Here is a 17,540-nt window from a genome sequence, read left to right on the forward strand (position 1 = left end):
CCAAAGGAAATGCAAAATTTACTTTCATCAGAGAACATAACTTTGGACCACTCAGCAGCAGTCCAGTCCTTTTTGTCTTTAGCCCAGGCGAGACGCTTCTGACGCTGTGTCTTGTTCAGGAGTGGCTTGACACAAGGAATGCGACAGCTGAAACCCATGTCTTGCATACGTCTGTGCGTGGTGGTTCTTGAAGCACTGACTCCAGCTGCAGTCCACTCTTTGTGAATCTCCCCCACATTTTTGAATGGGTTTTGTTTCACAATCCTCTCCAGGGTGCGGTTATCCCTATTGCTTGTACACTTTTTCTACCACATCTTTTTCTTCCCTTCGCCTCTCTATTAATGTGCTTGGACACAGAGCTCTGTGAACAGCCAGCCTCTTTAGCAATGACCTTTTGTGTCTTGCCCTCCTTGTGCAAGGTGTCAATGGTCATCTTTTGGACAACTGTCAAGTCAGCAGTCTTCCCCATGATTTTGTAGCCTACAGAACTAGACTGAGAGACCATTTAAAGGCCTTTGCAGGTGTTTTGAGTTAATTAGCTGATTAGAATGTGGCACCAGGTGTCTTCAATATTGAACCTTTTCACAATATTCAAATTTTCTGACATACTGATTTTGGAGTTTTCATTAGTTGTCAGTTATAATCATCAAAATTAAAAGGAATGAACACTTGAAATATATCAGTCTGTGTGGAATGAATGTATATATTATACAAGTTTCACTTTTTGAATGGAATTACTGAAATAAATCAACTTTTTGATGATATTCTAATTATATGACCAGCACCTGTATAGTTACTCAAACTTTAGATCAGATTCAACTCTATACTTGTATCCTTCTCAACCTGAAAAAGTGTATGCTAAAGTATAAGTATGAGCCACTTGTGATTGATCAACTTCAGAGCACGGTGATGACTCTTCTGTTCACATTCTCCTCACTTAAGTAAAATGTTTACCGATGAATCAATATCCCCACAACTTCGATGTATCCCTTGAATTGTATTCCTTTGTTTTTCTGCTCTTTTTGTCCAGCTGGGGAAGTACCTTTGGAGACGGCGGCTACATCCGGATGGCACGCAACAAGAACAACCAGTGTGGCATCGCTCTGTACGGCTGCTACCCCATCATGTAGCTACTGAGGGAACTGAATTGAATCTGTTGCAATAATAAGTGCCTTCTCTGTTTTATGTATACAGTATCATTACAGTTTAAATTCACATTGATGACAACATTTTTCTATCTGTTTTGTTTTTGAAATTCCTTTTGTACCTTTTATGATGATAGCCAAAAGTCTAAATACTAGACTTTAAAAATTTTTGACCGGGTGCGTGTTTGTGTCTGACTGTATATGTGTGTGTGTTTGAATCTCTAATAGAGACATATGTACTCCTTGCTGACACTCAGTCACAGTAAGACATGCAAGTCCTGGATGCATGTATCAGTTTGTTGATCAATCCAATGTTCACCTTTCAGTAAATACTGTATCGGATTCTGTGCCGTACATGCGATGAGGGTGAAGATCTGATTTTACACCACCACTTTCAGGTTCGTCAGTCTGTTAAATCTGCCATGAAAACCGCCTGAAAGGATTCAATTGACTCTTTGGGAAATTGGCTTGTTGGTCAATTTGGCTTTTACATGTTACGACAGAAGGAACGCCAAAATCAATACCTGTGTCTCTGGTAAATATCTCTGTCCTGTGCACATGCTGATGTGGTAGCACGTCCTACACTAACTGCCTACAGGCAAGTAACAATGTCTACAGTAAGAAGAAACACCTTTTAGTTTGTTTGTATTTTTTCCTCACCCTCTCATCAACAATTGAGCTTCCTTTCCAAAATAGAGTCAATCGAGTCCTTTAGGGGAATAGTTCAACATTTAGGGAAATATGCCTAGATAGATAGCACTTTCATATATCTGTCTGTTAAATATTTAGCTCCAGCAAGCAGCTAGTTTGCTAAGCTCAGCATTAAGACTGGAAGCAGGGGGCGAGGTCCGATCAAAATGTAAATGTAAAAAGTGCAAAGAAATTCACCTACCAGCACATCTAAACCTAATTAACATGTTGTTTGTTTCTGTATCTGTGTGAAAACTGCACTGTAAAATCGACAAGTTGTGGTTTTACAAACACATTATGTGACTATTTCTTGGCAGGCAGATTTTTATTTACCTTTACCTTTGGAAAAAGACAGGTTAGCTGTTTTGTCTTCCAGTCTTTATGGTAAGTTAAGCGTAGTGGCCGATGGCTGCAACTTCATATTTGGCATACTGACTTTCTTAGCAAACGAAAATGAGTAAAGTGTATTTCCCCAAATGTCAAACTTAATGGTTTGAGTATGAAAATGATGTGAATAAAATGCTGTGGTCAAATTATATATAATAATAATAATAGATTTCATCTTCAGATCTATTTAGTGATCTCCGTGGCTGTCTCTGACGCTATGTGTTATATTATGTCTGGCTGTTTTTTTTTCTTTCTATCTGCTTTACTGAAGTTTCTCTTGATCTTGAGCTCAGTGAGGTTACCTGATCAAATAAAGGTTGTATATATAAATGAGGGAATATCTTATGTAAAATGGTGTTCATCCCTCCAATAGAATAAAAATAAAAATACAATATATTGAGTTTCTAATATGTTAAAGGATCTTCAACCTGGAAAGAGTAAAACATTGAATTAGTTTAATCTTTTAAGAATTCGGCGGAAATGTGTATAAAACTTTGAACAGGGGATCTAAATGTTTGCATTTAATGTTTAGAAAAGGAAAAACGTGTCCAGGGTTTTAATATGGATTGTAAAGAAGCAGATAGTAAATATATTCTGTATATTTGTTATGGAAAAAGTAAAGCTACTTATGGTCAGCTCTTAGGGAAATACAATGAGGGTGATTTTTTGCTGTTGTGTTAGATGAATATAACCCAGTTTAATAGTGCAGTTTAAGACTGCAATGTATTGGATAACAGCATTTTTAGTACGTATTGGCCTTTAAAACCCCAGAGAGCTTTAACGCTAACACTTCCAACAAGGTCAGAATAAAGTCAACAGAGAACAGTGTTGGGTTACAAATGAGTCATTTTTATTTTTTTAGTGCAACATCACAACAAACAATTTTCACATGAGGTATTCAAAGGGATTTTCTTTAGTTGTTGATACAAAATGTCCCACCATGATTGACGTTTAAAGTGTTGTGTATCTTTTTTTTTTAAAGCCTTTGGTTGGTTAGCCACATTCATTAGTAAGTCTAACACATGGACAAGAATGGCACGATAAAGCATGGTGGGTCGAGTCAAAGCTGAGGAAACTCAGACTCAGTCAAATATAATATTTCCCTCAGCTCTTCCTCGTTTAAAGCTTTTTGTATGGATTTAATTAATTCCTACTTACAACAGTGGGATCGAACAGTATTTCAACTACACTAAACATGTTGGAAAAAACAGGGGTGGGAGGGGTGGCTTACAAATGTGGAAAAATAGCTTCTGTCTCCTCCGACCTTTTTTATTTTTGGATGAGCGCTTGATTTTTGGGCTTTTCTGTTACAGCAAGTCACATGATTCTAGATTTCGGAAAACAAGGAATAGGCAACGTTGATTACAGCAAGATCCTCCTTGCCTGGATTGTCACCTCCTTCTTTTTTGGTCTTGAGAATGATTTTATTTATATACAGAAAATGGATGAATGGGACACTCTAGCATACTGACTTAAGCTTTGGCTGGCCGGGGGCCTTGTTCGGCTCCTGTTGTGGATTGTTTCCAGCACATTTGGTTTAGAGTAAAGGCATGAAGAAGAGACGGATGGATGGACAAGATAGATAGATGTATAGACAGACACCCTGACAGGATGGATTCTTTGGTTAAGGAATATCTTTGCCACACAACATCTCACACAGTTGAGGTAGATGGGTAAAGTCTTCATGTAGACACGGGAGAGGGCGGGACGGATAGGGGGACACTGGGGTTTACAGAGTCAAAAGACTTCCATCTGAAGACACTGCCTCATGTCAGTTTCTCAGTTCCAGCTCAACATAATACTGTTCTATACAACATAAATAATCAGCACGCGGAACCCAACTGGTGCTTTTTTGAATCCTCTGAGTGCTACGGTAGCTCTGATAAGGAACTGCTAAAAATACCCATGATACATAATGATTCAGCAGTTACCCATCAATCTTTGGTTGTTTTTTGGTTTAAACATTATCAAAAAAAATGTATTTTTTTGTAGTGTTTTTTTATTTTTTATTCTGAAAGTATATATTAGCTTTCAGTTATTTCTTCTCCCCTCACAATTTCTCTGCAACAGCTTTGGCTGCCAGACTCTTTTCAGGGTAAAGTTCCTAGAAAAGCCACTAGGGGGTGCCGCAGGCTAAGATGGCAATACAGATCACCTACAGCAGCCAACTGGATTCACTCCTCCCTCTCTCCCGCCTCCCCTCTGTACAGGAAGGGAAGAGCTTCCCTGCTTGACAGGAGCAGAAGGTGGCTCAATACAAAAAGCTCTGTCTCCATTTTAGGCTCCCAGTCAGAGAGACAAAGAGAAACCTGAAAGGTGTCACCTCAGCTTTGATACAATGACAGTAGAGAGCAAGGGTCAGCAGAGGAGCCTCTGAGCTCTTTTATTTTTTATTTTTCCCCCCTGAGCAGACTCAACTGCACCCCCCCACCACCACCACCCTTCGCTCTCAGCATGCTTACAATTGTTGCTCATTAAAGTTTAATTCAGCTCCATGCCCCACTACTCGAACACACCTCCTATTCCTCAAACAACCCCCTCCCACCTTTCCTACACACACACACCACTACCACCATCCTCATTCTGGATGATTCAGCCTTCTCTCTGATCCCCCCCCCGCCCCCTTTGAATGCCCCCTAAAGCCCACAGGTCTGGCCAAGAGCGGACCCCAGACCAGATACCCAGAGAGGAGATGGGATGAAAAAAGCCTCCCCTTTGAAGTCCGCAAAAAAGTCGATGGCCTCTTTCATGACCGCCCGTCTTTCAAGTGCACGCTGTGAAGGGGGCCCTGGCAATCCGCCCCTTCATACGTTAAAGACAGAGAAAGAGAGAGAAAAAAAACCCATAGAGAGAGAGAGAGAGAGAGAGAGAGAGAGAGAGAGAGAAGGAGGGCGGAAAACAGCCAAGCTAGTCTCGCCACTCTTTGGCAGCATTTACACAGGGGTCAGAGAATCAGATCTTGGTTGAGTTTCTCCTGATTTAGCCATCCACAATGCAAAACGCTGGCAAATCAATGCCTGTGGAAATTGCTGGAGGAACCCTAAGAATCCTAGCGTAGCTGGAACAAACTCTACAGGGCCAGTGACAAACCCTACGAGCCCCAGAAGCCTTGCAACAAAATCAAAGATTCCTACAAGATGAGGAACAAACTCTTACAAGCCCAAGAGGCCTTGCAATCGAATCAGAGATTCCTAGAATATGAGGATCAAATCAAAAGAACCCCAGACAGAAGACCCTAAAAGGCCGGAACAATCCCTAAGACCTTCAGAAACCCGGGTACATAAACCCAAGATCCCCAGAAGATGAGAAACACACCTTCACAACTCCAGAAGACCAGGAATCCACTTGGAACTGAGACAACTGGCAGAAATGCTTGGCATGTGGAGGACAGAGAGAGGACATAAATAGGAGTGTCTGCACTGCATTTGGGAGTTGGGCAGGTGAGGGAGATGGGAGGGTTGGGGGGGTCACAACCATGCATTTCCCCAGGCAGACACACAACACACATGTTTGCATGTGACCCTGAAGGACTAGCACTCAATGGTTCCTTCAGACGACGCTTGAAGTGGGTCCCGGGACACTTTACACACTCTGCCAGATGGCATTGGCCTGAACGCAACTTCACAAGCAACCTGTGAACCTATGGGATGCCCGGATGCCACATCATAATCGTCATTATCATTATCATTATTGTTATCAGTAGTGTTACTATTCATAGTATTATTAATTTTAAATATTATCACAACACTCAAACAAGATTTGGCCTTGGCATTAAGAGCTGACCGCAGAGACATTTGCAAGAGTAAAGAAATCCCCATTATTCTACAAAAAACAAAAACAAAGGCCAGGCCTTAAAGATAGAGAGAGATACGTAACATCACTGGGTGGGTCGGGTTGGGATAGGGTACTGGGTCTAGGGATTCAGGCCGTACATTCAGGGAGGCAATGTTTATCTTTGGTATTACGATGGGATTCTACAGCTAAAAGTGCCCATCAGAAAAAGTCTTCAGTTTCACACAGACATACAGAGCATTGTTAAATAAATACTTACAGTATATAGATAGCATAAATAAATAACCAAATAAATAGAGAGAGGAAAGAAAAAGGGAAAACAATAAATACACAAATGCAGTAATAAATACATTGATCAGATCAGCAATTGCATTTGAAACGTTCTTAGTCTGATTTAACTATTGGCTATAAGGAGGCATGTTAAAGCCTTTCCTTTGTGGACCAAAAAAATGACCTTGTACGTCAGCAGGGCTGAAACAAACTGCCCCGCACTTCCAACGTGTTTCTATAAATAGAGCGATGTGCTTGAAATCTGTACAAAAAGGGCTGAAAGAATCACATTCCTCCATTTTCTAGACATCTGTAAAAAAAAGATTTCGTAATGGAGTAGAGGTGTGTACAGTTGTTTGGTAATGAGTGGAAAAAAATACTACAATGTCACTATACATTGTGTCAGGTGTATCTCTTCCCCATAGAGCCTTTGTTCAAAGGTTTGTTTTTAATTTTTTAATTTTTTTTGGCTTGATTTTGAGTCAAAAATGGCTGTGGAGCTTTCATTTGGAAAGTCGGTGAGAGTCTTAAAGCTAGACAGTTGTACCAACAAGTCTGTTTCTGCGTCGTACTTGTATTTATTGATTCTGTCCTGGCGTATGGTGAGATGCACTGTGGTTCCCCCTTGAAAACTCTGATTCACTCAAGGCGGGACCATCTTCACAAAACATAGGAAAGGCTCCTGTTGATGGTAAATGATTGACAGCTGGGAGTCGAGGACGCTACAAAAACCTCCTGATAATTCCAGGCTCCAAACTTGGAGCAACGCCATACAGTCCTGGGAACCATCACCATGGAAACACATGCTCAGAAAGGAAATTTGGTTCTTCAGAAAAAAATGAGAAGTTAAAAAATGCCTTTTCTTCCTCTTTCACCTTGATTCTTGAGGAAAAACAGGACTATGAGAACACTGGGGGAGGATTAACGTCTTTGGATGATGGTGAACACTTGATTAAGAAGTTACACAATGGAGCTCTCCAGATGTGAGCAAACGGCACCTCTTGATTTTTCACATTTGGAGAGATGACTATAAATTTGAAGGTACACCAAAATATGCTTTCTCCTGATTTGTAATACCCTCATTATCTCTAATCTAGATAATCAAAATAAAGCAATGAAATGGTGTCTATGTAAGGGTGTGACTCTTCTTTGAGTCAAAATATCTTTGCACCCTTGACTATACAAGCCGGACCTCACATCCTGCGATCATATCACTCTGGGTATCGCCCCCTTCTACTTCAAGGGAGCGGTCAACTTTGGTTTGGGAAAATGCTTCATCTTCATTAAATCATCTATAATAGCTGGCTCCATCGTTCCTTCTGATAACGAGGAGGACATTTATTACGGCCGATCTCTGCCTAGACCAGTCTGTGTGCCCCCTTGCTCCCTCAGTGCCCTTCCCACCACACCTCCTTGGCGGTCCGTCATCATGCGGTGCTGCAGGACACTGCAGAGGAGGAAACGCTGGAGCCTGAGGAACCCGTGGAGGAGGGACGGCCCTCATCTGCCCACTTGTTGACGTTGCGTCGGCGGGCATTCATGAAGAAGTTACTGACAGTGGAGAGCTCCAGGCCCAGCTGCTGGGATATGGTGATCTGCAGCTCTTTGGTCGGGCGGTGGTTCTCCCTGAAGATGGCCAGGAGCGTGCGCCGCTGCAGGTCCGTGAACACCAGCCTGGTGCGCTTTGGGCCCTGGTTACGCTCAAGCTTGCTCTGCTCCTGCTCCTTCCGCTTGCAAGCTGCAGGCAGATGGAGGAAAGATAAATTAAAAAAGGAAAGGGGAAACAGGTTAGCTAACAGACTGGCTGGCTAACTAGGACAAATGGATTAAGCTGAGGGAAAGTGGATTTGTTGAAAGAAAACAGATTAGCTAAGCAACTTTGATTAGTTAAAAGAGATGAATCAGCAACTTGTTTCACTATGCAGTTAAGGAATCAAGACGTTCAACCTATCACATCTTATTGCCAGTGAGCTGCTGTAGGCTGCTGGGATAAAACAGAAAACTACATCCAGGCCAAAGCTCTTTGTGGTTTTCATTATGCTCGTTCCCTTTTGGAGAACAGAAAACTAAATGCAAAATGGTGTCATCCACTGACACTCAGACAAAAAATGAATCACATTCAAACATAAACACATGCACAGTAAATTTCAAATGAGCCCAATAGAATGATTTTCAGCCAAAATATTTTTCCTTATATTTCTTTTGCTACAGTGTAATTTCTACAACTTATCTGTAGTAAGATGTGGTAGTTAAATCTATTACAGTACTTACTACAGGAATTTAATACAGGATACAGGAATTTACTAGTCCATGTCTATTTTACAATTTAAACTGCAATCTACATTCAGAGAAGAGAAAATAACACTAAGGCCAAAGCAAGAGATACACTCCAGAAACATTAAATCATTAACTGATAGATTTGTAAGACACTACTCAAAACTATTAATTAGATTTTGTAGCTGCATTTAAAAAAAGATTTGTAAAGTTGCCACATTTTAGTCAGACTCTGGCTTACTTAATACTGTATTTCTGTATCTGTATTTTATACAGAGGATAAAACAGTCATTATGTTCCAAATTAGCTCAGTGTCAAAGTTGGCTATATTCAAACTTTTTAAGTGATGATAGAGGTGATGAAGTCTTCTGGTATTTTGTTTTTTAATGTGAGTCTTGCTTGCACTAGCCTCAAAATAAAAACTCTGGGTCTGGGTTAAACACCACTGTAGCTGCGGCAGCCCGCCCAATTATATAATCAATATTTCCTCACGAATAGTCTGAAATTAAAATAAAAAGAGCGCTGCAAAAAAGGCAGTTTTGTTCCGTGAGGAAGAAAAATAGCCTGATGTGTGTGGGTTGAGCTCAGATCCATTTTGAGAATCAGACGAGCATTTTGAATTCAGGCTGCATGTTCCTCTGCATATCCATCGCTGAACCTTTCACCTCTAACACGCTGTAATTCTGTATTTACAGGAAACACAACACCAACCTCTGCCTTTGTGTACCGAGCCAACATCCCGTCCCCTTGCCCCCCCCCTCTCTCTTTCTCTGTCCATCTCCTTCCACCTCCCTTCCCTTTCCCTTAGTGGACACTTCAACATCATTAGTTTCTCATAAAAGTCATTTACATGTGGCGGCGGTGAGTGAGTAATAATCACTTTAGGGGGAACTAATTTATTTTCTATTAAAGGCGGGTTACGTCAGGGGTGAGTGAAACAAGCAGAGTCGGCAATGCCCAGGGTGTTTAGAAGCCTTAAGTGGACTAAAACATATTTGGGGGAGTCGTGCAATTACCTAAATGCACACTTTTAAGAGGTTTCAATCAGCACTGTGCGGCTGAGCGACTGTTTTGCTGATGGTATCAAATGCGTTTCTAAGTGTAAGCATTGGTGCATGTGCACACAACACAAATAAACCCACACACACTAAGGGACGGCCAGTGGATTGGTGCCGATGCTGGACTTTTATTGAATACTGGCCTGGAGGTCTGGAGTCTGGAAACAAAAGTGTATTTTCCTTTTCTATGATTGTGCCATAATGTTTTCAATATTCAAACTACTCTTTCATTCAGTATAGAGTTACATTAGGACTTATAATGACATGCTGTTTCAGAAGCTTTCACACCGTCAGAAGAATAAAAATGTGGGAGTAACACTGAATCCCTGTACATTTCATTTTTGTGTATAAAAAGAGTCCCAGGATTATTTCAATCAGTCTCCTACTCAAATTAACTTTTATCATTTAATGTCTGTATTTTAAAACAAGGCAGGAGAAAGCAGAACCCAGAATTAGAAGCACGGAAAATAACACTTGATTTTGAAACACTCTAGTAGAAACTGTTTGAAATGATCTTGCTGCACTGGCAGGTTTCTTCTTCTAGGTTTATGGAAGTGTATTATTGACAAAAATTACATGATTGGATGGAGATATAACCTTGAAATCCCATATTTCTCACATATGTAGCTCACACAGAGACACAATCAAACTCACACATGCTACAAACATACATTTTATAAATCACAGGTGCTGCCTTTTCCTCAATTGATTGGCATGCAGCTTCCCATTGAGAAACATCTCACACAGCGAGGGCTGCTGCTGATGTTTACTGTATGACCGGCTTTTCACTCCTAAAGCTCACAGCGGCAAATTTCTCTCATTAGCAGAGCACTTGAGAAATAAGTGTGACCCGACTGGTGTCTTTTCCGCATGAGTGCCATCACAACAGCAGCATCAGTGTGCGTGCATGGCACCGCCTGACTTTGACTTCTCCGACGTCCAGCTGAGTTTCTGAACCTTAAGTACTCAACTGGACATGAATAAATCTCACCGTGATTTCCCGCATACACTCTCCTCTAAAATCATTATCAGAAGGAAATGTTTTGACTCGGGGAAGCACTCTTGTCAACTTGAGATTACAGGTGCCTGTTAGCTATTAGGCATCCAGAGCTCGTTTGCATTTCTGAGAGTTATTGAACCACGTCTCATTAAAATCCGAACGGGCCAAGATGTCAGCAGAATGTCAATATCACTACAAGTGAAATTATTTTTTTCTTTCCAAATGCTACATTTTTCACAGGCGTTACACCATCCCCACCATCAATATTTCTGGGCTGGGCGTTGGGAGGTAGGCTGCATCTATAGAAGGTATATACAGTGGTGCACTCTCAGCTCATGTAGTAATGAAAGGAATGACATGATAGTGCTGGCTAGCTTGCTTGTAGTGTGGATTTATGGCTTGTTGGAGGAGTCCGGGTGTCCTGCCGCTTTCCTCCTCCTCCCAGCTTCCATCCCATCCTCGGCTCTCTCCCTCACTGATGATCATAACGCCGACCATTAAGTAAATGCTTCCTTATGCTGTAATCATGTGTAAAAGGCTCACAATTACCATGCTATAAATCCCCGGCGCTGTTGCTACTCCTGGAGACATAAATATTCCCCTATAGGCTTCTTATGATCGTGGGAACAGCCCCTAATCATGATGTATGCCCCTGTCTCGTGTTGCTGAAACGTGATCGAAAGCCCTTTCCCTACCCCCCGGCGTCTCAACCTACACCCCCCCTCCCAGCCAGAACACCCCCCCAACCCCTCACACCCCCCAGCCCACCCCCTGCTGATTTCTTGGGCCAGGGGCTGATAGAAATTATTGATTAAATCTGTGCAGCTCAGACTCCTCGACCCACAGAGGCTGGTTAACCCCTTCCGTGCCAGAGTTGGGGGAGCTGCAAGAGCCAGATAAAAAAACAAGACAAAAAACAACAACCCTGTTTGTTAGGTGTTACGCAGCTAAGTCCACGTCGGCATGTTTACAATTCCTGATATGCAAATGGTATCGGCTTTGACCTTTGAGCCTCGCTAGTAGAATGTGAACTGTACGCAGGGAGAGGTGGACGAGGCTTTGTGGCTTTCATTACTGTGGGGGTGGTGCAGGCACTGGAGCCGACACGTAAACCGCATTGACCTTTCTTATTCATTTAGACCTTTAGTCAAGGGCTTCGGCCATCATCTTTAAAGTTATAGTCTCTGATCCCCCCCTCCTTGACTTTAAGTGTCGGAGCATGGCTGTGTGGTCTTTATCCTGCCTTCTTCTCCGACTAAATCCTGATTGCCTCCTCCACAGCCTGAGGTTGGGCTAGAGATGCATCTCATATACAGTGCGGTAATCCATAGAGTATACACACGCACAAAAACACAAAACACAAGATACTGCGGATAAATCCTAGGGATCACCTCCTCCGTGTTTTGCAAAATGTCTCTGCAGAAAGACAATTATTTGAAAAGACAAAATGGCAGCGACTACATTCCATAATTACTGTGCATCCATCCTCTGCAGCCCTCCATATATAGGAGACATAGATATGGAAATAACACAGTGCTGAGGGCTGAAACTGAAGGGCCTTCTATGTATTTAAGCGAGTGCTGCATTAAGGAGGATCATCCTAAAACTTGAGGCGTGAAGCAGAGAGCACTTGAGCTATCTTCAGACTAGGGAGCACAGGGCACCGCGCATTCTAATTCTAGTCTCGATTCGCCGATGCGGCCGAGGTGTGTGTGGGCAAGGCGTGCTGCTCTTTCCCATGGAAATCAATAGAGACTTGTAATTAAACAAAAGGGGGTTGGCCAAGGGGGGAAAAAACAACAACCCCCTTCGGAAAGTAGGTTATGTAGAAAAGTGCCGAGCTGTCCAAATTGTGGCTTTGCCAAGAACTAAATATGCAATTTCAGAGTGTGTGGGAGCAGAGAGAGAGAGGAGCATTGTCAGACATTAGCACACTTCTCTGTGTAGGGACTTAAATTTTTTATGAGTCTGATTGATCGGCTGCTCGGACATGGAGCACTGACTCGTTAAAATAATGTTTGTGTTTGTAAAGATGAAGAAACAAGGATGCTGGAAATAAAGAAAGGAATGATTGATGATTAGAAATCTGCTCAAAAGAACAAAGGGCTGTTTCATCATGAGGAAGATTAGGTTTTCACATGATAGGAAGACATGTTTTGCATACAAAGCATTCACACGTTGTTTGATTAGATTCATCAAACAACATTTCTGTCAAATTACAGAACAAACCCAGAGATAACTCATCTTTAGATAGGAGGTTTGGGTGTGATTGCTGTAGCGTTTTACTGAATGGAGGATGTACACATGTGCTCTCAGAGCCGAACAATCAAAGATCAATAATTGTGAAGGGATTGCAAGAGTGCACAATCATTACCTATGAACCCTATTGTGTTGTTGGGCTTAATCAGTCGAGCTGCTGACAGAGAGCGTAAAGCAGTGATCAACTGGGCAGGCTCACACACACGTACTGCTCACAGACCCCCGCAGTGAGCAGACCACTTGCAGATACACACACACACACTCGTCTATGCTCATCTCATATTACTGTGTTCACTTGGATCTTTTTCTGTGCTCCGTGTATCAGATGGGCCTTCGGTCCCTGTGGAGGGACAACACTGTAACACGGCACTGTACAGCGTGCTGTCGTGTCTTCAATCCACATCCCCAAAGAATATTAAATGTCAAGCAGCAGATTATAATGTGCCTTTCAAAAAAATCTTTACCCTCTGAAATCTGTATAAATACTACTAGGCCTGCCACAAATTAATATTTGGTTATCGATTAATTTCTTTATTATGTTTCCAAATAATCATAAAAGTAAAGTTTATAGAATGTCAGAAAATCATAAATTCTCTCATAGTGACATCTTCAAATTGCTTGTTTTGCCTGAACAACAGTCCACCCCCCCCAAAAAATTTATTGAATTCAAAATTATATAAAACCAAAAAGGCACAAAATGAAACATTTTAAAAAGCTGGAACCAGCTAATATTCAGCAGTTTTGCTTGCTACGTGAATTATTTCATCATCAAAATAGATGTCAATTTATTTTTTGGCGGTCAACTAATCAATTCAGCACTAAAGATGACACGCACTTCCTGTTTTCCTGATTTGAAGAATCTCACAAACCTGCAAGGTGCTGCCTCAGAGCAGAACAACATTTGTATTTAGCCTCGAAGTAATTGCCTCAGTGACGACGTTGATAAAAGACGTCTGGCAAAAGCTCAAGTCTAATTTGCATCAGCTACCTTGCCAACTCAACTTCAGCCGCACGCTGAGCAGATATAAATCACTGCTCGAATTAATCAATCGCTCCAGAATGGCATATCTGCACAAATTATTTTGTGGGCTCAAAAGCGATTAAATTGCCAACTGCTGCTCACGCTGATCTTCATGGTTCATTTAAGAGGAGGGCAAATGTCTGTGGTTTTTTTTATTGTAGCTACTGTACAAATCAATAGGGGCTGTTTGGGAGCAAAGTAAACAAAGGAACGGCACATATGGCCCTTTCTTGCTCAAATTGTCCTCAATGTGCTGCTAAATTCTTATTATCCAGGCTGTTGAGACAATAGCCGAACCACTGGTATATTCACAGTGGTGTGAAGAAGGGAAACATCAGTATGATGCTTTAGCTTTTCCTCATGTCTCAACCTGAGCTGCATACTGATTGCTGGAGAGGAGAATTTTTTGGAAGACATGGAGAAGGAATGTGTTTGGGGAAAACAAGGGGAGAGAGTGCGTCTGTTTGTTGTTGTGATTTCTGTACTAACGTGAGTGTGTACGCGAGTGTGTGTGAAGCAGATAGAGAGCAAAACCAGATCTTACCCTCCAGCCGGAGCGAGGCCATTCTTTGAAACTCTGGCTCCTGGAGCCAGCGGGACATCCTCTTAAAGGTCTCGCGGCCAGACTTGAGCTTGCCCCAGGGCTTGGGGTTCCTCAGAAGGTCAGACAGCGTGCCCTGTGACCTACACAGAACCCTCTCAGCGAAGATGGCCTGGGGGATGCTGTACCTCTTCAGCTCTGTGATGATCCTCTGGGCCACATCCCTGGTGTTGATCTCCTCCCCGGCGCCGCCTCCGCTGCCTGGCAGCATGCCCTCACCGGGCGAGGATGAGGCGGACGATGAGGAGTGCAGGTGCTCGCCCATCTTGGAGGCCTGCTGGCTCGGGTGATGGTGGGGCTGGTAGTGTTGGCTGTAGATGTGATGGTGATGGCTGGGGGCGTGCTGGTGAGCCTCCATTTTGTTCAGCTGATGCCCCACCGACACATCCCCTCCTCCTAGGCCTGGTGGTGACATCTCACGGCCAAAATCTGATGTCCGGCAGAAGAGGCTCCCCCCATGGACATCGTAGCCACCGTGGAGCATCTGACCACCATTGCCATTGGGGCTGTTGCCCAAGCTCCCATAGCCGTGCATGGAGGAGCCCAGGCCAGAACCCGTGGAGGGTGGCGACAGGCTTTGGGACATGGCGAGGTCCTTGCCATAGGGGTTGTAGAAGTTGGTGCTGAGGTGTGCCCGGTCCTCACGCATGAGGGTGAAGCTGCCGATGACATTGCTGACAGGGAGGCAGGGGTGGTGATGGTGGTGGTGATGGAACTTGTCGTCAAAGGGCTGCAGGGGAGTCAGGGTGGTGTAGGTGCTGCCGGAGCTGGATGGGGAGTCGCCACTGTAGCCCAGTGCAGACATGGAGTGGTCGAAGCCCGGTGGACGGGGCTCGGGCTCAAGAGACATGGAGGGGCCCCCAAGGGAAGGCCTGGGGAAAGCAGCTGAAAGGTCCCGGGAGTGCAGCATGGCCCTGCCGTCCTGGCTGTGAGCCAGATCAGGGTGGCTGTGGAGGGACATTTCCCCTAGACTCCCATCCATCTTTAATTTCAGCAAATAAATTTGTATTTCTTGCCCCTGTGTGTTGTTGCTCTTCTCTTGTTATTGTTGTTCAACAGCCAGGCTAACAGTCTGGAAGGTCTCTTGTTGCACCAGACTATGGATTTATTGATTTGTGAATTAATTGATTTCCGGGCTTATGGGGTGTCTAATTAATTATCTGATAACGTTAAGTACTGTCTTCAAACTCCCTCAAACTCCCAGAAAACGAGTTTGCAAAAGCATCAGGAGCTTAAAGTGTGGTTTTATTCTCACTTGTGCATCAGCACTCTGCTCTCTTGTCTCTTTGGTACTCAGCTGTGTTCCTCGGCAGAAGCCTTGCTTTTGTGCCTGCGTGAAACAAGACGGGCGCTGTTACAACGCTGTATTTAAACTTTCATCGTTACAGAGAAGGAAACAGCCGAATAACGTTTGTCTCCTCGCTTAAACACCAATTTACACTAATACATCCCAAACAAAAACAATAATAGAAGCATTTGAGTAATTGAACCTCACACATGCAGCGGAACACATTAGCAAACACAGATATCGGTGTTTTAATCACTTCAATATTTGGAGTTCTTTCCTAATACAAAGTTATAAATACAGGAATAGCGCGCATGCGAAGCGCTGAACATTACCGGTGCGTTTGCATATTTACATCACGTGTAATGAATCTGAACGATGCGTTAACTAACTACCGGACATTATGGCGATTCAGAGACAAACACGTCGACATTTATAGGCTGTTAGAGCTCAAAAACCCCTACCTTTATTATCCACTTCTCAGAGCGCGTCCGCGGCTGTTGTCCGTCCTGTGCATGTTTCGATTGTGTCGCCGAGCAGCCCTGCAGATTCACACAATTGGTCCGCTGCGCCCCGGGGTGCTATATTCACCAACACCAGAGTGCAAAAACCATCTGCGGTTTACAGACGAATCTCTCTCGTTTTCCGTTTCTTAGTCTTTGCTTTCCACTCCAAAAAAAAATCTCCGGGTCTAGCCTCGTTTCTTTGCTCTACACTAGCAGCTCTCCTCTTTTTCTTTCATTATCTCGTGAGATTTTCCTCCTCCCTCTGCCTGCCACTTCATCGATCTCACCACCAACTCTTTCTCCTTCTCCTCCTCCTCCTCCTCCCCTTTGCTCACATTGACTCTGCTTTCAGTGCGTCACGGCCTTAAAAATCTGACAGATGTGCGATGAAATTCCTACTCCAATTAACCCTTTCTCTCCGGGGGGAGGAGGAGTAGAGGTGGGGGTGACTGGGCGGGGGAGGTGTGGAGGTGGAGATGGTCTCTTTCTCATAACCCCACAGGTTAAGTCTTCTTCAGCTGATTGCATGCACAACTTATGAATTATGTGCACAGATCCTGGTCATTCTGCCGCGCTGTTGTATCTGATCAATGGATTTTCAAAGGCTGCAGCTAATGTCGTTTAGTTCTTTGTAACAAGTGATGCTGTTGCTGCTATTGTCACTGTAAAAAAAAAAAAAAAAACAAAAGAAAAAAAACACATCTGTAACATGCAGATGGAATGGGATAAAGCTAAATAACACACAAGCATTTCAGGGTTTTCTTCTATTATAAGGATTTTTTATTATCAGAATTTTAAAATAACTTATTTACTTATTTCTCATTTGTGATGTCAGTGCAGGACTAGATTAGAAGGCCCTAAAATGATTAAAAAACAAATTAAGGCTGAATATGATGCAATTATATAAGTCGTCTCACTAATTCCAGAAAAAAAGTGTATCAATTTATTGTCTGCTTTGCGCCATCTTCACACCAGGCCACACCCTGTATTTTTTCCATTTTTAGTACCAAACATTCCAGAAGGATTATTTTGTATTTCTTTTATTTTTATGACACCTCTTGTTCACCTTTCAGGAATAAATGCTGTCAAGTGACGCTTGTGTTTAGACCAGCTCTTAATCAGCACTCAGCTTGCGGCTCCATTCACTCACACCGCCAACACTTCAGTTTGAAAAGTCCCTCAACAAGATCAATGCGACCCTTTTTCCCCCCTAACAGACCCTCGACCTGCTGCTGCAGCACCGAGCAATAAC

At 43.0% G+C, this 17,540-nt stretch overlaps 2 protein-coding genes across 3 annotated transcripts in view; one reads left to right on the forward strand and one right to left on the reverse strand.

The window, feature by feature from the left end:
• Window positions 1-3,050, forward strand: part of ctss2.1 (cathepsin S, ortholog2, tandem duplicate 1) — a 17,138-nt gene extending 14,088 nt beyond the window's left edge. For both annotated transcript variants that reach the window (XM_046044846.1, XM_046044845.1), the window contains one exon: window positions 1,031-3,050. In XM_046044846.1, the coding sequence (XP_045900802.1) occupies window positions 1,031-1,130 (100 nt within the window). In that variant the 3' untranslated portion in view covers window positions 1,131-3,050. The remainder of the gene's footprint in view (window positions 1-1,030) is intronic.
• A 1,875-nt stretch (window positions 3,051-4,925) lies between these two features.
• On the reverse strand, window positions 4,926-16,365 carry onecutl (one cut domain, family member, like). The gene is made up of 3 exons (XM_046044847.1): window positions 16,247-16,365; window positions 14,441-15,827; window positions 4,926-8,022 (listed from the first exon to the last, which is right to left on the reverse strand). Exons 2-3 carry the CDS (start codon window positions 15,477-15,479, stop codon window positions 7,712-7,714), a joined length of 1,350 nt encoding a protein of 449 aa, XP_045900803.1. The 5' UTR covers window positions 15,480-15,827; window positions 16,247-16,365; the 3' UTR covers window positions 4,926-7,711.
• Window positions 16,366-17,540: the final 1,175 nt, after the last annotated feature.

The sequence above is a fragment of the Micropterus dolomieu genome, linkage group LG03 (genome assembly GCF_021292245.1).
Source record: "Micropterus dolomieu isolate WLL.071019.BEF.003 ecotype Adirondacks linkage group LG03, ASM2129224v1, whole genome shotgun sequence".
NCBI lineage: Eukaryota > Metazoa > Chordata > Actinopteri > Centrarchiformes > Centrarchidae > Micropterus > Micropterus dolomieu.

Bases quoted from the DNA above. Each gene is read 5' to 3' on its own strand.
- onecutl (XM_046044847.1), bottom strand. From the start codon at position 15,479: ATGGATGGGAGTCTAGGGGAAATGTCCCTCCACAGCCACCCTGATCTG. The intron at 8,023-14,440 runs GTAAGATCTGGT...ATCTGCCTGCAG, and splicing joins GGCCTCGCTCCGGCTGGAGG to CTTGCAAGCGGAAGGAGCAG.